Source organism: Camelus dromedarius, chromosome 29, assembly GCF_036321535.1.
Source record: "Camelus dromedarius isolate mCamDro1 chromosome 29, mCamDro1.pat, whole genome shotgun sequence".
Taxonomy (NCBI): Eukaryota; Metazoa; Chordata; class Mammalia; order Artiodactyla; family Camelidae; genus Camelus; species Camelus dromedarius.
Genome location: NC_087464.1, coordinates 25,281,526 through 25,303,697, shown reverse-complemented (window position 1 = coordinate 25,303,697; position 22,172 = coordinate 25,281,526). Strand labels below are relative to the sequence as shown.

The 22,172-nt window shown below is 43.5% G+C and overlaps 1 protein-coding gene across 7 annotated transcripts in view; it reads right to left on the bottom strand.

The window, feature by feature from the left end:
• Positions 1 to 72: 72 nt before the first annotated feature.
• The window catches only part of MYO9A (myosin IXA), a 175,473-nt gene continuing 153,373 nt past the window's right edge, over positions 73 to 22,172 (bottom strand). For all 7 annotated transcript variants that reach the window (XM_031440897.2, XM_031440899.2, XM_031440904.2 and 4 more), the window contains 7 exons: positions 21,590 to 21,718; positions 20,722 to 20,827; positions 19,849 to 19,980; positions 19,023 to 19,146; positions 7,465 to 7,667; positions 5,260 to 5,402; positions 73 to 4,591 (listed from right to left, as the gene is read on the bottom strand). In XM_031440897.2, the coding sequence (XP_031296757.1) occupies positions 4,128 to 4,591; positions 5,260 to 5,402; positions 7,465 to 7,667; positions 19,023 to 19,146; positions 19,849 to 19,980; positions 20,722 to 20,827; positions 21,590 to 21,718 (1,301 nt within the window). In that variant the 3' untranslated portion in view covers positions 73 to 4,127. The remainder of the gene's footprint in view (positions 4,592 to 5,259; positions 5,403 to 7,464; positions 7,668 to 19,022; positions 19,147 to 19,848; positions 19,981 to 20,721; positions 20,828 to 21,589; positions 21,719 to 22,172) is intronic.

Sequence of the window (22,172 nt, the reverse complement as noted above, 5' to 3'; positions counted from 1 at the left end):
AAAGTCATCGCTGTTCCTTGGGCTCAGGCTGGAATGAGCTAGGGTGGGAAAGAAACAAGCCACACACAATGCTGCTCTGGAAGCTTCGTTCTTTAATGAGCCGCCGAGGGATGCGCTCGTCAGGCCGCTCGTGTGCAGCCGTACAGTGCGTACTTTGAGTGACACAAACTGCACTTCATACAAATGACGTCTACCCCCTCAAAGGAAAAAAGCCAAAGGAAATTACAAAGTGCCTGCTGATTGCATCAGGAGTGTAGTCAGTTCTGTGGGTGAGATAAGCCATTTTTTTTATAGAATTATTCTGTTAAACAGTAAAATGATATATTTCACAGGATATGTCCTTTTATAATACATAGTCTTTTAAAAATTTACACTCAGCATACTTATAAATTACTTTAAATCCATTAAAATAATATAATACTAATCTGTAGTCTACACCTTTCCCCGAGTAAATACAATTACTTGGTTCAAAAGGTGACCTAACAGGGTTGATAAATAGGCGTTAAGTATGGATGGACAGCAAAGTGACAGACCCCTTGGTGGGGCTTTTCTGGGAAGTTTCAACCAAGAGACAGACAGGACCTAATAGGTCCACCTCCACAATCATCACTTTGCCGTTTACACCAAATCCAGCATGGGAGCGGTCCCAGAGAAGGTGGTTAACAGTCACCGAGGGGCATCGAAAGGCAGAGGACTCCCACCGACACCAGGGCACTTCACTACCCAGGCCAGCACGGCCCTGGGGCCGGCGCTGAGGAGCTGTCACACGTCGGCCAGCCCAGAAGGACGTCCATCTCCCCACCAAGGGGGGGAAAGAGGGGAGAGGGACGGATGAGGAAAGCTGTCAGATTGTTTCTTTTTAAAATTAAAACTCTCTTAGCTTTGAACACATCCTGAGAATACTTTCTTCTCTACAGTTCACCAAAGTGCTTGTGAAAGGTACACATTCACTAGTTATAGTTCAAAAGCCACGGCCTGCAAATACCGAGCAGGCCTGCAGGACCTTGCTGGGCCTCCTCTTTCCAGCCCGCTGCTGGGACCCTCCGTCTCTGACAGTGAAAACCACCCGACTGTGATGGAAGGCAGACGTCCCCACTGCCCTCCCAGCAAGGGAAGAGCTGTAGCTGGATCCAAAGCATGGTGTCCCATCCCCGGACCTCAGGCCCCTCTGTCTCTCCTGTGCGTTCAGAAGCCCAGAGTGGCTAAAAAATTAAAATGGCAGAAGTGCAAAGTGCATCACAAACTAAGGACGTCACCTTCCTGAATCCTTGGTGGATTGGCTTTACTTTATGATACACAGTGTGACCCTGAAATTCCACTTCTCTGCTTCTGTCACATTTTCCACGGCAAGGGCTACATTGGCTGTAATGGGGAGAACTGAAAATCCCGGCTCTGTCTGGGGCTGGGACGTGGGCTACAAAGAGAAGCTGTGGGCGTAGAGCACGGGCTCCGAAGGGGTGGCCCCACCGCGGCCATGCGGGGTCAAAGGAGAAACAGCAGGAGACATGAGTTTGACACACATTAAGGTGAAATCTCTTAATCAGGAGTGATTGTAACGCAGCATCACCTCATGGTAGCATAACTTGCACCCCAGAGGCCCGGGTAAGCCCAGAGGAAGGGGAGGCCGCACTTGTTCTGACGGGCTGAGAGTTACGGCTTCACCTCTTTCCCAGGACCACCATGCCTGTTCTGTGGGAGCGATGGCTTGCCTTCCTTCAGAGGGAGGGCTCCACACTATTTTCCACCCTTGTCACTGCATGGATCCCCCTCAACCCTCCCTTCTGGCAGCTTCTTCCACTATAATGACTAGATATCCACAAATCTAGCAACTAAAATACAAGTTTTTTATTTAACTTTATCCAAATTCAGGTTTTAGGTCCCTGAGATAAACGATAAAGTCTCTTAACACCCATCGCCTGGTTCCTGTAGAGACCTATGTGGGTAGTTTTGTAACTGCCAAAAACTTATTTTGCAAAACAACAACAATAAAACAAAAAACCCACAAAGATTCAGAGAGGAGAACACATGCCAAGGTGTGTTCTCCAGGCCACTCCTTGGGCCAAAGGAAACGGGCTATTTAACCGATGTTCTGGAGCAAGTGGAGGGCGGAGAGCAGCGGCAGCTGAGCGCCAGCCTCCCAGGAGCCCCGGGACAGCCTGTGCCTGGTCCGGGGCCCGGGGCACCAGAGACCCCCACGGCCACACGAGCGCGCTGAGGGCCGGGCGTTAACTCTAGGAGACCCTCTCAAACGCAGGTCTTTGAAGAGCTTACCTTTATCGCTCCTCAGGACAGTATGAGCTGGCAGACGTCTGAGGGACGTAACATCTAGCATTCACTCACTGACCTTCATCACTGTGGAGATTTTAAAACATCCCCTTCCCGAGGTCATCTCTGAACCCACACCAGGGAGAGGGAGGCCCCCTCCAGCTGCAGCTGCACCTCAGAATGCTGTTCCCCGTCCGGCCTCTGGGGCTCGACAACGCCACCGAGGCAGCGGCATGAGGTCAGCACTGTGTAACAGGGGAGACTCTGCCTCAGCAGGAGTCTTAGCATTCCCACAACTTCGCATCAGAGCAGCAGGAGAAGGAAGAATAACCAAAATGCAGGTTGCAGACGGTAAAGGCTCTTTTTTTTTTTTAAGAACAGTGCATGTGGTAGTTAGACAAGATGCATTTAGTAACTTTAAAAATAAACATTTTCACATACTTATCTCAAGAAAGGGTATCATGTTTCGTTTTCCATATATTATAAATAGCAAAAACAGATTTCTAATCCCACAAATGCTAACAAGCTTAAAATGCTTTTATAACTCAGGTATGTGGAGACACCCAGCGGTGAGAAAGATGGTCTGACTTCTCCCTCAATCCAGGGATGAGTGCCCTCACCACCAGGTCCAATGGCCCTAATCTGTGGGAAGAAATTCCATGGGAAGGGGGGAAGCATAAGGATAAAGAGAGATAAGCATACTATACATACGTATTTACAGTAAACTTCAGTGACCAGAAATACTAACAAAAATAGCTTCAAGTAGTCCTTGATTTTACTTATCTATTTAATACTGATGGTCCAAGGAAAAGAAGATAAAAGTTAGATGGGTCATATTAAAAACGTTTCTCTTTTATTTTTTGGCAGCTTTCTGTAACACGTATTCATGCAGTGCTGTGTGTGAGTGTTTCAGGAGAAGTGATTAAATGGTCACATTATTTGTCTGAGTTCCTGGTGGAAATCCACCAGCAGGTAACAGGTTCATACACAACCTTCAGTTTAACCTGTACGAAGAGGAGAGCCTGCATGGATTAGGATGAAATGCTCATGTTTAGGAATCACCATGTCTCTGGGACATTTAAAAAATATCAGAGGAACCCGACTCTAGGGTCAGGGAGGGCAAGAGCAGCACGAGGACTGACGCTTCGGCCCGTGCAGTGTGTCCGGCAGGAACCAGCCAGGAGCGACACCAGCACTGATTACCGTGACACTGACCACCCTCAAAGCCCAAACCAAGCCTGTGCTGGCTTCTCCTAGTGTGGCCAGATGTCTGAGACACGCCCTGATGGCCTGATAGCGATAACTGCTCTTCTACCTTCCCCAGAATATAACAGGGAGTGTTTTTTCAAAAATCTTAAAATAGAAGGGCTTAGGCTCTTTGTTTATAAATCCTTGGAAAAAATTATATTCTTCCCCAGCTCTTAACTATCCCAAAATAAACCCAAAGGCTTTTGCTTTCATGGCTAAGAAAGATTTATATGTTTTCTTCAAATGTCAGAACTCAGTGGGTCCCTCTGGCCCACAGCGGCCCCCCAGTCCCACACTCACCTCTGGGAGGGGAAAGGAGGAGGGAGGAGCGGCAACTACAAAGACCCCCACACCTGCCGCAAATCCCCAGGCCCCAGGTGCTCTGCTCAGTGAAATCTCTAGCCAAGCACAGCAGCCAAGGCACAGCCGGCACCGCCCCTCGCAGGCTCCAGCAGGGGCCCCAGGAACTGAGCACACGTGGTCCTGGCTGCGTGCCCGGGCAAGAGGCAGGACCACAATTAGGATGGCTACTGTGGACCAGGTGGTGAGAAGAGGCCCCAAAGACGAGATGTGTTTACCACTCCGTAGCCATGAAGGGACACTCATCAGCCAGTTCAGACCATAAACTCATTGCTCCCAAAGAGAGCTGGCTGTTGGGCGGAGCTGCGGTCTGGGTCCACAGTTCTCCTGCGGCCAGACACAACTGTCCCCTCTGGGGTCTCTTTGGTTTTCTGAGGTGAGTTTTTCACATTCTTTAATTTTTGTTTGCCCTTTTCAGGGTTGAAGGTTCCTCTGCTGATGAATTGAGGCCTGTCTTCTAGGGATTTGGTCTGGCCCAGTGGCCCTTCCATTCCCAGGGCCTCGCCAGCTGAGGCAGCTCGGTAGAATGGAGATTTGGAATAAATCTGAAATCGTTTTCTGGTCCCATGAGAAGACGCAGTGCTGGACGAACACAGAGAAGAGGCTGAAGAGTCCACTGAATCCAGTGAGTCTTGCTGCTTTTTTAGCTGCTTCCGCAGTCTGCTTGAAGGTTCAGACTTGCCAGCTGCCTTCGGGGAGATAAGGGCTAAGCTTCTCTCTAATACGAGAACAAGAGCAAAGCGGTAAATGACAGATCTCTCTAGAGAAAATCTCCGTGTGATGAAGTGGTGTCACTGCTCACACGTGGAAGTGGGCGGGGGGGGGGTAAGATCTGTAGGGCCCAGGCTGACCGATTTTGTGTGGTCACAACTAGAGAGGAGGGCTCACCATCCATCACTACACCATCCATGTTGTTTCAGAATCAACCCCAAGGAAGTCTGGAGTCAGACCATGCCTTACAGTCCCCATCATTTAAAAACTGCCAGGATATGCAGTAAGTGCCACAGCTTCCTGCAATGCGCCACGCAGGTAAAGAGCTCCTTTGGTTCAGTCCCATCTCACAGCAGGGCACACCTCCTGCCACCCACCCTTAGAAAACAGAGCGTGGTTCGGAAGGGCAACATGAGTTGTGACTGCTGGCTTTTCTTGTAGTAAATACAAGAGAAAACATTAAATTACAAAAAACTGCATTACACTAAAGACCTGGTCTAATGAACAATTTATATAGAAGCTTCATAAAGATCAGTGTATTTCAGTTCCTTAGGACTCTGTCACCTTTTCATGTAAGGTCAAGGCCTTCTTGAAAGGGACCTTGTCTTCACTTGGGAATCCTTACTCCTCCTTTGCAAAACAATCCAGAGTCTCTGGTCTAACACATTCACTTACCTGACTTCTCAGGGACGGCACCTTCAGACTCAACGTTCAAGTTCTCTGAGCTGTCAGCAGTCCCGATGGAGGCCTCCGACTCCAGCGTCTCGTCGTCTGAAGCACGGGGCTCCAGCACAAGCATCTCGAATGTCAGCTCCTCCCTGTAAGGCACAGTCAAGGAATCTGTTAGCGTCTGATAAGAAATGGAAGCAAAACAACAGGAAAAGAGACTTTCCATGAAAGTCAGGAATTTAAGCAGCAAAACTAGTCACAATGCTTACTGGTTCCACTCAGGGGAAGCCACAGTAGCAGTGAAGGCTGAAGACAGCAAAGGCTGGGACCTGTAACAGGGCTAAGGGCAGGGTGGGGGGTGGGGGTGGAGCGAGATGCTGAAGCTGTCAAAGCTTCGGTAAAATGAACTCTGGGCTGGTAATCCGAAGATCAGGATTCTAAACTCATTCATAATGCATCAGGAAAGTACTTTCCTCTCTCTGGACTTCAACTTTCTCATCCACAAAACATGTAACTAGATAGTCTTTAGGATTCCTCCCAGCTCTTAAACTGTTTTCCACAAGATTTTATTAACTAGCTACAGACGACATCCTCTATCTTAACCTAGAAGAGACTTCCGATCTCCGAGATGGTGTAGAACACTGGCCGCCCTGTCCCGCCCTGTGAAGCCTTTCCCATCCCCACGCAGAGCATCCTCTGCTCTGCTCAGTGGTCACCCACCAACTCTCTCTCAACCACGCCCCTCATTCCCTGAAGTCTTTGGTACCTGGTTCCTAATCTTGCTTTCTCACTGCTGCCTGATCCCACCTTGATCTATTTCAATCAACGTCTTTGTAAAAGTGCACTTCAACACCCTAACACCCAAGTTCCTTTATGTCTGTAATTCCGAGCAACCTCTCCTCCACTTTATGTAGGCAATTTTCCCCAATGGGCAGATCCTAGGGTTTGTCGTTGCCTGGAAATACACCAGCTCTGAATCCAGTCCTCCACCCTGTCCACAACCTCCTCATCCTTCCAGTTCTCACTGTTTTTCATCCAGTCTCCTCCCTTTCAGAGCCCTCTCAGCTTCTCTCCCATTCTGCTTAGCTTAAAACTATTCATCCTGTAATACCTCTGACACCTAGCTTGAGATTCACGGACAGTCTGTTTAAGGACAGTCTCACCAGCAACTCGCTGCTGCGATCACACCTGTCATAAGCCATGTGCACTCACACCTCTAAGACGACGCTCATACCTCTTCCTTTCCCTGGAAAGACTTTCACCTTCCTGGCAAATCCCTACTCATCCTTCAGTGCTTCCAATGCCATTTTCATTCAAGCTGAATTAGGTCCTCTTCTATCAAACAGCTAGCCCCTGGTCAAAGTAGGCCCCTTGTGCACGTTCAGCACAGCTGAGTTTCAGCTGCTTTTTTAGCTTGCCTAAATTCTAGAATCAATCCCGACAGGCTAAAATTACTTTAATAGGCTCATAACTTCTCATAGATTAAGCTCTCGGACCTGAGATCCTAGGATCCTGTGATCCTAGACCTCAGGAACAAAAATCCCCTTAAAACTTAAGAGTCATCACTGTCAACCGGAACCAGTACACAGTACCTTCAGGGAGAACCATGGGCTGTTCATATTACCCCCAAGGTGTGATGTTACCCACCCCTGCTCCAGTGATGGTGGAGGTCACAGAGTGGCCTATTTGTCTCTCTCCTAAATTGCAGCCAACTTCCCTACCCATTATCCAGCACCCACTAGAGTTGCTGCCTTACCCTGCCCATCCAGTTGCTGGCCCCGTGGTTATACTGATCTTCAGATAACAATGCCTTCATGGAGTTCTGCCCATTCTTGAAAGGGACTTTGTCTTAGCCTGAGAATCCTTATTCCTCTTTTTTTTTTTTTTTTTTTTTAAAGAAAAATCTGTTCACCGAGGCTGGGCTCTGACCCATGAGGAATCCTGGCTGAGGCTGACACCCTGTTCCAGTCAGCCTCTCCAGAATCGTTGCTGTAGCAGCTCCAGGTCTCCCAGTTCACGGAGCATCCTTCCCTGACCACCTTCAGTTACCTGAGTACAGGCAACATGTCTTTGTCACCTTTACATCCCCTGCATCACCTTAACGTAGTGCTTGACACCCAAGAGACACTTAATGAGCAAGGAGAAACAAAGAAAGGACGGAAGGAAATGAAAACAGGTAACTGGTTGCTCCCTCCCCTCCTGAAAACTCACTTCTCCTTTTGCAGGCTCTCAATCTGCTCGGTCAGCACCCTCTCCTCTTGCTGCAGGGCTGCCTGCTGCTGCTCTGTGATCCCCGCCTCCAGAGCTGCCTCGCCAGTCAGCGTCTCCTCTGCGACAGCAGACACGGAGGGCGCCCCAGCTACGGCAGGAGAGGGTGGACACGGGTAGTTTCCTCGACGAAGACGCCCCTTTCCCTGCAAAGAGGAATACATGTCAAAAAGCAAACTGAGTGGCTGCATCGGTTTACTTGGCCCAATTAGGATCAGAAGTGTAATACTTCCATCACACCTGGTGAGTGGCAGGAGTAGTGGAAACATTCTGAAAGGCCTAAGATAAGTAGTGAGGTGCCATCCATCGAACACATTTAGGTGAAGTATTTCTTGCAAAAGCACTGGAAAATAGGTACGTGGGTGGGGGGAGTGTAAGAACACATGCTGTAACTTAGCCAAGATTCTTGTTTCAATCTAAGCTGTATCCCCTCCAAACTAGATATCCAGCAGAGCTATTTACATTTTAATTGATTAATTAATTAAAATTAGATGGAAGTAAAAATCTAGTTCTGCATTCACACTAGCTACATTTCAAGTGCTCAAAAGCCACAGGTGGCTAGTGACTACCATATTGAACAGTGCAGATACACAACATTTCCATCATCAGGGAAAAGTTCTGATGGACAACACTGCTCTATAACTTTAAACTTGGAATATATAATTTCTCTAGAAGACTACAGAAACAGGTCCTAAAACTTAGTCGTTTTTTTTCTTTAAGTCATTTATATATTAAGTCATTTATATATTACAGGGTGTTAGTGAGAGAGATTCTCTGAGAACAACCCAAGAAAATTCTTTCTTGAGATCACAGGGAAAAAAACTCACTCTTTTAATTGGTTAGCTTGTATATGACTTTCTGATAATGGCAGACTAGGTATTTAAGATTAAACCTTCTGCTGAGAGCAACTGGATCAAACATAAAAAATGCAGCATATTCTTGTAGGCACTGGAGAGCTAACAAGGTAGATGAAGGAAAGGCTAGCCCAGCATTCAGGGCTGATTTAAATTTAAGAAGAGGTGTCCGAAAGTCTGAGCAGAGCTTTTGACAGAATATAGGAGATGGCCCAGGGCCCGTGGGCCAAATCTGGCCTTGTGCCTGATTTCAAAAACAAAGCTTTACTGAAATACATTCCTGCTTGTTAATTTACACATTGTCTACGGCTCTTCTGCAGAACAATGGCCGCACTGATAGTTGCAACAGATTGTACGGTCCACAAAGCGTCAAGTATCTACTCTCTGGTCCTTTATAGAAGGTCTGCCAATCCCTGTGGTACAGAGTAAGAGTCCAGGCCCAGGCAAGGGTGTGGGCTGCTGTCTGGTGTGCGTGTGGCCTCCAGGCATGATGCTGGGATCCCTAAAGTTTGCATCTCAGATATAAGGGTACACTGAAATTATTATAGTCCTTGTAGAAAATGCAGCCTAGCTTCACTTGAATGGTTCAGAAACCTGTAACCTCTAAAACTGGATTACAGTAATCCCAGATGGCCAGCGCCTGAGGACCTGGCAGGAAAAAATGAAAACACCCTCTGGAGGGAAGTAACATCATCTCAGGTTTCAAAATATTTTGACAAATAACTTTTTAAAATACTATGTCTGACACACAATCAAAGGTGACCAAGCACAAAAGGAGACGAGACAGTGTAAATGAAAACCAATAAAACAACAGAAACCCCCAATGACACCAGACACTGTGGCTACCAGAGCAGACTTAAGACCACCATGCGGAAGGAGACAGAAAGACAGAGGAGTTAGTGGACCAGACGTTAGGTCAGAAGAAAATACAAAGAATCAAGCAAAAAGGAAAAAAAATCACTTTTCTGGAAAAATTCAGAAAATAAGGTAAAAGACAGCTCTCAATACAAAGACCCACCACTTGTAAAAAGAGCACCCCGGGGAGGAGAGAGGCCCTGCAGAAGAAATACCGAAGGGACAACGGCAGAGAGCTTTTCAAGCCATGGAGAGACACCCACCTCCTGACTGCAGAAGGCCTTCAACCTTTAAGAAAGAGAAATAAAAAGAAGTCCACACCTAGAGAAAACTGCGGAAAATCAAAGGCAAGAGGGAACTCTTGTAAGCAGCCAGAAAACAAAATACACCTGCAACAAGGAAGCAACTTGGACTCAAAGCTTACTTTTCCACAGAAACAACGGAAGTTAGAAAACAATAAATGGTATTTTCAAAATGATGAAGGTAAAAAGTAACTGCCAACCTAGAATTCTCTACATGGCAAGAAAACTTTCAAGAATAAAGTTGAAATAAAGACATTTTCAGACATACTAATACAGGGAATCTGTCACCAGCAGATCTGCACTAAAGGAAGGGCAGAGATAGAATGACCCAAAGAGAAAAGTCAGGGAGGAAGAAATAAATAGCAATGAAAGTGGTAAATATGTAAGTTTAAACGAATTTGCGTGAAACGTAAGAACAACATGTTAGATTTAAAACAGATAATTAAAAACATAACAACAGCAACTGTATCATACAATAGCTGAAGCACTGAAGTCCTTGCATCATCTGGGAGAAAGATAAAAGTACCAAACAGACTTTGATAAATCACAGATTTATACTGTAATCTTCAGGTTGACTACTAAAAGAAGAATAAAAGAGTATAAAACATCAAAATTAACAAAGGAAAATAATGGAATAATAAAAAGTAGTCAAAAAGGCAAGAAAGAAAAGAAACATATCAGGCAGGAAAAACTAAAAGCACATAAAAAATAGTAGATTTAAATCCAAATATATCAGTGATTATATTAAACATAAATACATTAAATATTCTAGTTAAAATCTGAAGATTGTCAGACTGTATTAAAAAAAAGAAAACCCAACTATACTAAGTTAACAAGGGACACATAAAACATTTAGAATTCAGAAAGGCTAAAAGTAAAAAGGTTGGAATAAAAGACGCACCATGTCTCATTAACAGAAAACTTGTGTAGCTATGTTAATTATAGACAGTAATCTTTAAGGTAAGAAGCGATACCTGTGACAAAGAGGGATATTTCACAATGATAAAAGTTCAAAGTATGAAGATGTAACATTTCCAAATTTGTAAGTACTTAAGAAATGGCTTCAGAAAATTTAAAGTAAAACAGCGACATAAATACTCAAAGAAATAGACAAAGTTATAATCAGCACAGAGAAACCAAGTGTGTACACACACATCAGTCAAGCCACGAACCGAGTAACTTAACGAAACCCAAGCGGCCTAACAGACATATACAGAACTCACTAACAAATGCAGAACAGTAATTATTTTAAAGCACATACAGCAAGACAGTACATTTCCAACAGTTGAAATAGTTTATCAGACCTTTAAAGTAATTTAAAATAAGTTTTCTGATAGTGTAATTACAAAGAGAAAACTAAAAATCTCTATATATGCAGAATTTGAGAAACAGACTTTTACCCATAACCAAAGAAGAAATCACAATGGAAATTTACAATTTTTTGAGACTAAAACAATAATAATAAAATCTGTGGGATACAGTTTAACTCTGCCTATCCTAAAATTATAGCATTATATGCATACATTAGAAAAGAAGAAAGGTTAAAAATTAAAGAGGTAGCATCTATTTCAGGAAACTAGATAAAGAACAACAAAATATATGCAAAGGAAAAAAAGCAGCATTATTCATAATTCCCCAAAGCACAGGCCAAATGTCCATCAACACTGGACTGGACACACTGGTATCCAAACACTGGACTACTACACGGTAACAAACATGGGCTACGGCAAACACAACGTGGTCAGCCTTACACACTTAAGGCTGAGTGAAGTAAGGCAGATACACAGTGATGCAGGCTATGTGATTCCACTGGTACAAAGCTCAAAGACAAGCAAAGCGAGACCACAGCGCTCAGGGACAGGGACTCCAGTGGGAAAACGACGACGAAAACAAGTAAGTGATTCACGTAAAATTCAGGTTTCTGCCTACCTCTGAGGGAGGAAAAGGACTGTGATGGAAAGAGGACGCGGGAGTGTCGGGGGTCCTGGTGGTGTTCTCTACCCGACTGGGGGGGCATGCGGATGTTCACCTGACCATTCGTGAAGACGTGTGTGGGTGTTTCTGTGCCCTTCCATATGTGTTCTATTTCTCAATAAGGAAGATGTTTGAAGAGCTCCTCCTCAAAGTAGCTATTTACGCAAAGGTGCTAGTGTCTCTTGAATAGCATGGGACAAAAAGCTGACAGACTTCTGAATTGATGTTGGGAAGAAAAAAGGAAGATGTACTGTCTCAGAAACAGAAACTGCTGAGCTGGCCCAAATGCTCAGGTGAAAGGGGAAGCGGTTCTAAGGGCACTCAGACCAGCTCTCCCAAACCCGTGCCTCTGAAACACGCCACAGCTTGCAAGACTGCTACTCCACTTTTAGTTCTAAGATCAGGAAGTAAAGAATACACTGAGAAAAAGGCACTCAAAACACATCAGTCTGCAAATTTAACAAAGGGTGACTCTGGGAAAGGTACCACCGTGGAATGGAGGCAGAGAGCGGGGTCTGGATGAGTACCAGCACAGCGCTGAAGTCCATTACGACTGGTCAGAATCACATTATAAATTCCAAAACATCTTCCCACTACATACCATTCTGACTATTTTAATGAAGCCAATTGAATAACTACAACTTAATGTGATATAAAAGCTTTAGGGAGCTGGAAAAACCTGGGCTTATTCCTAGTTTTCACACATCCCAGTATTTAATAGAAGAGCTGCCTCTGTGCAGCGTCCATACCATCACGGTCGCCTGAGTACTCTACCGTGAGTTAGCTCACTTGACAGGGTTGAGGAAAACCACACGAGCTGTACAGGAATGATCTCTTTTAAGACAGGATTAACCAAAGGTTAAGGAAAAGCTGAAACCCCTACAGACCAGAGTTCTCTTACAAGGTCAGAGAAAGTACATTTTAAAGTTAATTACCGAAAATCTGTGTCACTATGCTGTATATCAGGAACTAACACAACCTTGTAAATCAAAAATATTTCAATTAAAAAAATAACCTGAAATAGGGTAGATACAACACCAACAAAAAGAAAGTTAATTACATAAAGCTCTCAGAAACATGGGAAAATGCTTATATTGTGTTAAAAACTAAACATAAATTTGTTATACCATAGGTTTTTTAAAAATCTGCAAATATATCAAAGTATTTCCCAAGTGGAATAATATCCTTTATTCTCCATACTTTTCTGTACTTTCCAACTTTCCCATAATAAGCATAAATTAGGGGGTTTTTTAAATGGGATTTTTTTTTTAGCAGTTAACACTCACCATAGATTCTCTTTCAGTGGTTTTATCCATAATTGTTTTTCTACCATCATTGCAAAAGTCAACAGAGTGAAAAAGGCAAATATTTTCTCTACATTATGATAAATTTGACCTCATGGACTCCCTGGAGACAGTCAGCAGTTAACACTTTGAGGTGGTTTGCAGTGTCCTTTGTTCATGTTCTGCTAGGTAGCTGGTCTTTCTCCCGTTTATTTACAGGGGCTTCTCCTTATTAACTAGAGAAAATTAGCCTGTGTGCTATGAGCTGTAAATATTTTCTTGTGGTACGACATCTCCCGTTTGCCTTGCTTACAATCATTTTTGTCATGCGTTAACACTTGGTAACTATGCCATCGAACCCATCAATTTCTTTTAATGGCTTTATATAACAGAAAAACCTTATCTACTCCAAGATCGTAGTATATTTTTCTATCGTAATAGGGATTTTATTACTTTTGATTGATCACATAGTTTATGAATAATTTGTACCCAATTCTTAATACAAGTGGGTACAAACTGAAAAACCTATAAACTCATTACTGTATTCCTTTTCTGAAGTTATTTCAGTGACTTCCCAGCTTAAGCTTTAGAGACAAATTTTTCTTAAAAACAGGATTTCACCTACAATTATTTTCAAATGTTAGTAAGCGTTAGGTCTAAAGTCTCACTAATCCATGGTTTAATATCATACACGATATTCAAATTTCCAATGCCTCACAGTACATTTACAAAGTTACTAAGAAAAACGGGACCACCATTACCAAAGACACCACAGATGACGGTTCTGAGTGCCGAGCTGAAGGAGCAGTTTAAGACATCACTATACTTACGGAGAGCAAACTACTTTCAGTTTGTACAGAAAATACACTAGCCCTCGACTTCACCCTTTCAAAAATGGGAGGAGACGGAATTTCCTTCTTCTTAAAAAACACACTTGTAGCCGAACTCACAGAAACAGAGAACAGACGGGTGGCTGCCAGGGCTGAGGTGTGGGGGAAATGGGTGATAGTGGTCAAAGCCTACAAATTTCCAGTCACAAGATGAATAAATTCTGGGGGTGCAATGCTCAGCATGCTGACCATAGTTAACAATACTGTACTGCAAACTTAAAAGTTGCTAAGAGAGCAAAGTTCTTATCACAAGAAAAAAGTGGTAACTGTGTGTTGTGACGGATGTTAGCTAAACGTATCCATTTCACAATATACACATATAGCAAATCATGACGTCTCACACCTAGAACCAGTACAACGTTCTATGTCAGTTATGTCTTTAAAAAAAAGATTAGCACCAGAAAAATACCTTCTGGTCAGTACCAGAAACAGTAAGAGCGCGTCTATATTCTGAGAAAATCTTCCTTCTCTGGATCTGATTCTTACTGTGCCAAGTCACCTAATGTGAACAGCAGACTTAGACACACGCATTAATAAAGGAAGTGACAGGACCCTTTGCTGAGTCAAATCCACACTTGGAATATCTTTTTTCCTTTGGAGCTCTTCAAAGCTGCCACATTTCAATTGATTCTTGGCTTTCCAATGATATTTTAATGCATAATTTTTGGAAGGGCATTTCTTGCTTCTTTTGGTGTTGTCAGTTGCAAAGCTCAACCCCACAGATCTACTTATCCATGTTGATATACAATTGCAGGTATGCCAATTTCTAACAGAGACATGCAGGTAAGTTCTTTAATAAGCTTAAATGATGCAAAATTCACAAGTGCTGCCAATCACTATGAACACAGCAAGACAATCCTCGAAAGACCCAGAGCAATTTTAAAATTACAAACTAAATCATGAAACAGCAACTGACACTATTTAAAAAATTAGAAGACTGTTCTTAAAACGTCTTTTTTAGAACCCTTGTTCAACTAGACACATTATGGAGAAGGCGCTTCATGGTTAAAGGTTTAGAAGTGTCACACACTGTGTCTCAAACTCTGGCTACAGAAACCTTTGTGTGTCACATCCTTCAAGAAGATAATCTGTGAAGGTTTTACGGATTAGTAAACTTTACTTACATTATATTCTTCATATTATCTTAGCTTAAATAATACTAAATCAATACTTATGCTTAGAGCTGTAAATTATTTTAAAAAACCCACCTGCTATGGAAGAGCCATAATCAGACAGACTGTGAGCACATCATATTCCGAAGTCCTGCTCTGGGAATAGCCCTGTCAAAGATCAGGCCCATAAATCTAACTATGTGGAAAGTACATGGTAGCAGAAACATACTTGCAAAATCATTTCGAATTGAAATGATCAGATTCAATCTATTTTAGCGGTGGCAACTATGATTCATCACAAGAATCTCCTGATACCTGGCCACCAGCCTTGCCCATCTTTAACTCAGTCTTCTTCAGAATGCTACCAGTTAGCTTCCAAAAGAACTGACAGTGACATCCCCCTATTTCAGATCCTTTCCATAGCTCCCAAATGCTTCAAAACCAGAAAATTCAAAATTCTTCGTGCTGCACATCTGGTTCCCGTCTACCTTCCCAAACTCCTCTCCCACCTCCACACGGCCTGCCGCCTGCTCTAGCGACACAAGGTGGTTATCACTGACACACGCCTGCTTCGTGCTTCCTTGCCTCTGGAGCTGTCTTTCCTCTTTCTTTTTTCCATTTATTAAATTACTACTCATCTTTCAACACCCAATTCAAATGACTTTTCACACTGGCAATGATATAACACACTTCCCAAGAATACATTTCATTCTTCATTTCAGAGAAGTCACTATTGTATTTAATTCTCGAATAGCAAAATTTTCATCTATGAAGATGTGAATACTATTGACTGATTAGTTTATATTTGTAGTGAATATCCTAAAAATTCACTGCTGTTTTTCTTAGATTCGGTCCCATAGGTGCTTAATGAACACCAAGTATGTCCTAGATAGTCTTGTCTTCAGACTGGACCTAAAGCCTTTCCTACAGCTAATGCATACGAAATAGGACATTAGTGGGATTTGTTCTCTTGTTCCAATACTGTGGCAAAGGCCTAAACTAATAATAATTAAGTACCCTCTTCTCTAGCGCCACGGGGACAACAGTTGGCACCAGTGCCCTCCCTCACGACTTACTGAGAGTCACATTCTCTTTCAATGAGCACCACCATCAACATTCTAACACCTTCCCTTACTGTAAATCTAAAAAGGCTTAAAGAAGGGCAGGTTATTGGACTTTCAGGGGAACACAGAGTTTATGAAAAGAAGATATTCCCTCCTCTCTTGGGGAAAAAAAAGTGTTGTATCTGAATCCAGAAGGTAAGAGTCAAAGTTTGAGTCATGGAAAGAAAGGCAGACTGGTACTTTATTCTGTGTGGTCACCTGCGCAGGCAGAAGACCTACTGATCTGCTCCTCCGTTACATGCACAGAGGAAAAGAGAACTGGGGAGAGAGTGTGGTGGAGAAGTCCAGACAGGGAGCAAGACCGTCACCCACCCTGAGTTCTCGGGAACCAAGGGGTATGAAAAGTGTAACCCTCCCCCACATGCGCCTGCAGGCCCTAGAACCTGCCATGGGAGACAGATTTGATTGGGTCAAGTCTTGAGGCCAAAAAAAAAAAGACATACATATCAGTCATATGGTGTGAATGCCATCAGTTAGGATGAACCAGAAGATGTAAACAAATCTTGCAAGGGACTGCCAATGCCTGTGGAAATGGGGTAGGCTGGCGCTCACTGTCAGCAGTAAACTGGAGCTGCTGCAGCCTCCTGACAATGAGCTTCAACAGTCGTGCTGAACAACCAAGAGAAAAAGACTGTCACCTCAATACTGGGACAGCATGCGGAACTCTCCCTCCCCGGTCACTCCTCCCAGTTTCAGCACCAAAGGGAGAAAGGGCACAAGAAAGAGATCTGAGTGTGTGATCTCTCACTCACCCCCAGTTTTCAGCCCCAGATTAAGGTCTGGTCTATCCTGGGAGAAAGTGGTAAGAGTGCTGGATCAAGCCTGCGACTCACGTCACAGCATGAAGAGAGCTAAGTCTTAAATACTGGACTGAGACCAGAGCATTTGAAAATTACGGAAAAGTCACAAGACACTATTAAGTACTGATATCCAGTAAGAAAGGGGATTCTGACGTGGGAGAGTTAGAAGGCAGTTACCAGATAAAAAGTAAAACTGATCAGTGTTTATACCCTAGCAAACTGAGACCCTCAATGAACTAGCTGCACATAGATGGACAGTCTCTGAAATTAGCTTCCACATATACTGGTGTGCTTATCTTTCCATCTCTCCATTTCCTTTTTCTATTAAGCCCTGGTTTGAGCTCTATTATACTATTAGATTTAAGTCTAGAACCAGTCCATCAATTTTCTGTTTGCTGCTCTGTCTGGAAAATGCTAAGTAGGTAAGAGCCGTACTTCTGCATGGAGGAAGACACCATCAAAGTCCCAGATCAGAACGGGAAAACAAGCACTACTAACAATGGAGGGCGATAAAGCAGTAGCAGGTGTTTCAAGTAATGAAGTAAAGGAGATTGATGAGAACAAAACTCATAGAGTAGACATTAATTTGATACCTCAATGCTTTCAATGTTCTGTTCACCTTTTAATGATCCAACCAAAGAAGAAATCCACAAAGAGGTTTATCTGACAAAGAGGAAAAACCAGTATGTAGTAAATAGACATTGTTCAACTGCATGATACAGAGGAAAGAAAATAAAGGTTCTAAAGAAAGAGAGGAAGAGAAAACCAAGGGAAGGCTGATCAGGAAGTGGGACCTCACTGGGCTCACACGGAGGGTGGACAGGCATGGATGATGGACAGAGCAGAACAACTCCTAGGTGGATGGGAGACAGGGATGTAAAATGGCTGTGACACGGTGCAATATGAATACATACCGAGACTGAACTGCGCGTAATGCTCATAAATCTAACTGCAATTAGTACAGGTTTCTGGATTAGGAAGGACATGAAAAGGAAAGCAGAAGGTTAGAATGTACATGTCATTGCTCTACTAAAAGAGAAGGTTTAATCTTCCATTGGAATGAGTATATTCGTCTTCTGCAGGATCAGGAAAAAAAAAAAAAAAAAAAGCACAGCTTGTCTACCTGCTTTGAAAAGTAGCTTTGTAATAAAAGGTCTCTTCCCTTCCTCCCTGGGGAGGCACTGCTAACTTGGGCCTCTCAGAACTGAGCTCCTGAAAATTCATATTACAGAAAGGGTTTCACTGTAGTGGGGTTTCTGTTTTCATTTTCTGGGAAAAAGATTTAGAAAGTATCCTGTGATGAGCTTTATTTAATATATGCACAAACTGGAAAAATTCTGTCTATGTTTGTTTTTAGAGAACACCCTTCACTGACTTAATCAGCAGGCATTTGTTGAGCACTTGTCCTGTGCTGTGCAGCTTAACAGTAAGGGAAGAAACAAAATCACTTTAATGCTAATCCAAGGATAAATTATGAAGAATATGGAGGAAGTATTGCTGGGCCCCTGCAAAAGCACAGGCTTGATGATGGGGAAACCTGCTTCTCTTCAGAGACTTACTGGGGATCAGAGTGGGGCTCACTAATACAGTTCTGTTTCACAGTTCAGGGGATGGCTAGCAAACGGAGAGTAATTAAACCTTAACACAGCAGTGGCTTTCCAGTTACCCAGATCCTACTGATTACTGGCCAGTGAGAACTGGAGTTATCCATACACAGGTCACCGGTTACAAAGTAAGGTATTAAACAGAACAGTGGGCAAATGGAAGAAATAAGTTATCATTTTTGCAAGGTTTTTCTCAAACCGTAGCAACAATCCCTTAGAGAAATCTTTATTTGGTAACAGTAGACTCATAGATGGAATTTCATATCCTGATGAATCACATTCTTGCAAGTGACTGAGTTCTCTATACCCCAGAAGTACTGAGTATTGGCAGGACCACCAAAAGTGACATGGCTGAGGGTGGGAACAGACAGTGGAAGGAAGCAGAGAAAAAAGGATGGGTTAAGTGTTCATAAAAAGGACAGGAAAAGAAAACAGGGCAAATTATTAAACCAGCAACACTTTATCCAAATAGTTGATTTTTAAAATTTTCCACATTTAACTGTATGTATTCTGTACATATAACTTAAAGAGAGGTAAAAAACCAAACACGAGGCATCCACAGTACCCTGAGATAGGTGATTTTTCCCCCCACTTGTTCCATGTGAAAAAGATTTGGAAGATAATCTCTCTCTACACCATGATGTACATTTAAATCCCAGGAAGGCTCCCATCTCCTCCTGTGATTCCACGTCCCGCATCTTACCATCGATCTACGAATCAGTGACAGCCTGGTCTTTGCCTTATTCTCAGCAAATTCCAGGCTATTGATGTCTTTGAGACGAGCCTTATATTTATTCATCTGTTCCACGACAATCAGCTCCACACAGCTGCAAGGGGAGGAAAGAGAGAAAACTGGTTAATCAAATAAGCTGTAGCACCACAGACTGTTTTTTCAGGTAAGTGTGGCAGACAATTGGTGGATGAAAGGAAAACCAACATCCCTTATTTTACGAGCTGAGAGGGAGGGTGTATGGGTGGGTCAGGACTTTAGCGACACCTTATGATCCACCTGAGCAGTTGTAAGTTCCAATACATCAGCCACACCCCAGACCAATCAAATCAGACTCTCTGGGGATGGGACACAAATGTCAGGCTTTTAATTTTTTCCAAAGCTCCTTCTGCAGGAAGGGTTAAGAACCACCGCTCCAGAAGGACAGCAGAGGTCCATGAGAAAAGGTCGAAGTAAAAGACAGGAAGACTGAAGTATCAGGACCACAGGTCAGAGCCACGAGACCACAGTCAGGCCAGACTACGGGAAGACACAAAGTACACGTAACTGGGTAAAATGGGATTTTAAAACGTATTTAGAAACCATAATCATTCCTAAAGAAAAGCCAAATTTGAAAAATAAAATCCTTCAAAATGAATAATGCCTAGTTGAATCCAATCTAAAGAAATGTTTCATCTTCAGCATTAAAACCCCCAATAGTGCCTAGCAATCCTATTAAAAACATCTGAACTACAGAAATCATTCATTGTGTTTGCCATCTGGCTCCTGGGGTCTTGCAGGGCGACGTGACCAGCCTTACGTGGTAGTTTTACTGATGTCCTGCACACTCTGCAGTGGGTCGATGGTGTCAGGACAGCGGAGGATGCAGGGGGCAAACACAATGGCCAAAGCATTAGCAGACATTCGATTAGTGTCTTCCTGTAGAGCAATCCTAAGGAGCAAAAAAAAAAAAGGTGAAACTGGGATGAAAAAGGCAAACGGCAGGAGATGAGAGAAAGAAAATGAGTGACAGCAGCTGCACAGCACTGCAGGGACTTTCCTAGCAGCTGAAGGGAGAGCCTACAGACTTGTCCTTTGCCTCTGGAAAATGTACTTTCACTCTGTCTTTCCTTGAAGCAGTGCAGGCCAGCAGATGGCTTATCAAGGGAAATTTGTGACCTGCTGCTCCAGATCACCATTACTAGATGAACATGTGTAAAGAATGCAGAGTAGAGATTTTCAGGCATTTTCAGTCATCTAAGATATTTATCCAAAGAGAAAGGCGGCTTTTCTTCCCAGCTATGCTGATGCTTACACTCAGGAGAAGAGAGACTACCCTGAAGTCTCTTAGGTCAGTAAATTCCTGAGCTCCACCTGGGCCAATCTATGAGTTAGGTTATGTCAACAGAGACACACCCCTCCCAGTTTAGGCATCAGGTAACAGGCCAGGCTACACAGTGCCACCACAAGACCAAGTTGTTACATGGCTCAAATAGGGCAGAGGAGCACCTGCCAAGCAGTCCAGCTCAGTGGAGAACTTCTGCTCCAGGGAATCGTTCCCACCCATTTGAGGCACTGACTTTATCAATAGAAAAAAAAAAAGATCTGTCAGTTTTCTATATGAAGGAAAACGTCATTTACTTAAAAGAACACAAGAGAAGCCGTTAAACACTCCTTGGTGCCTTGAAGTTACCTGACCAGATGAAAGACGAGCCGCTCCAGGGTGTTGAGGTGAGTTCGGGAGAGCTGGTCAATCACGGAGTATACACCACGGATGGTCTCCTTCCTCTCCTGGAGGCCTGGAAGCAGCGAGAGCAACAAGTAAGACCGGATGTCCCCTCTTACACACCATGCCTTCCTCTGGGCAGACACCAGGCTGCCAGGCAGGCTGGCTCTCGCTCCAGGAGTGCGAGCTACACGTGCGCGGCGGAAGCACAGCTCCAGTCACCGCCAGTCCCCTCTGCTGGAGTTGCACGTTCACGGAGCAGCTCCCTGACGACAGCCAGGGGAAGAGCTGCCCAGACTTTCAGGCATTTTGTGGCAGACTAATTCCCCATTAATTAATCAGCTGCCATATAATTGCTAAATCAGTCTTATGGGAATTTGAGGAGTCATGCCCCAGGGCGTAAACATTTCTAGGTAGGCCTTCATCCATATCCTACACCTCTGTAGCACTGAAAAACGAAACCATCATGTGAGGTATGGCATAGAACAGACAGCCAACATTACACTGAATTCTTGCCTAGATTCACATTTTAAATGAACATCAATCTCCTACTTAATTTTTTGATTTGTTTATAACCCTAGTCTTTCAATCTCTGTGAGAAGCAACTAGGTGACTTACTTGTAAAACTTTTAGGACACTGACATTTTAATGAGTCTCTAAAAAAGTCAACATTTGAATAAGTGAGAGTTCACTGGCAGTTTTGCATTGACTGTCATAAGCTTACTTTTGGATCTATTATGAACTAAACCACTGGAGAGAATGGCTAAATAATACGAAGACGGCATTTCTTTCCCAAGTGGAGGCCTTCCCTTGAACCCAGGGAGCCTGTGCTTACCCATAGCTCGTAGAAATTCCTCATAGAGTTCAAAGGTCATGAGTGGATTGGGCAAATCACGAAGCCATTGTTTGAATACACTTGCAATGACGTGAATGTTATAGTCATCCAGGTTGACACTCTCAGCATCTATTCAGAGATAAGAGTTAGACAACAAAGCCAAACATGCAGAGAGTCAAATAACTCACTTTGGCAACCATCATCACCAAAAGAAGCCTTCCATATTCTTAATCAAACTGTCTTCTACAGTCCAAACCATGCTTGGGAACAGTGCTGCTGTGGTTAAGGAACAGTTTCTGTTTGCTGTTTGCTTTCCACATTGTCGTGGCTTGACAGATGTATAAAATAAAAGATCACATGTTTTCATGTCGAAGCACTGTTAAATGGTTGTAAATGTTTCTAAATGCTTGCTCTCAGTTTCTGTACTTATCCTGTAGATTGGTCCATTAACCACAATTCCAGTAGTGTCTTCAGATGACAAATGGAAAAAAGGCCCAGAAGACATTTTCTAAAAGTCAGACTGATTTTCAGTCATTTTTACAGATGAAAGGACAGTGGCAACTGAGCCTCAGAAATGTGAGGA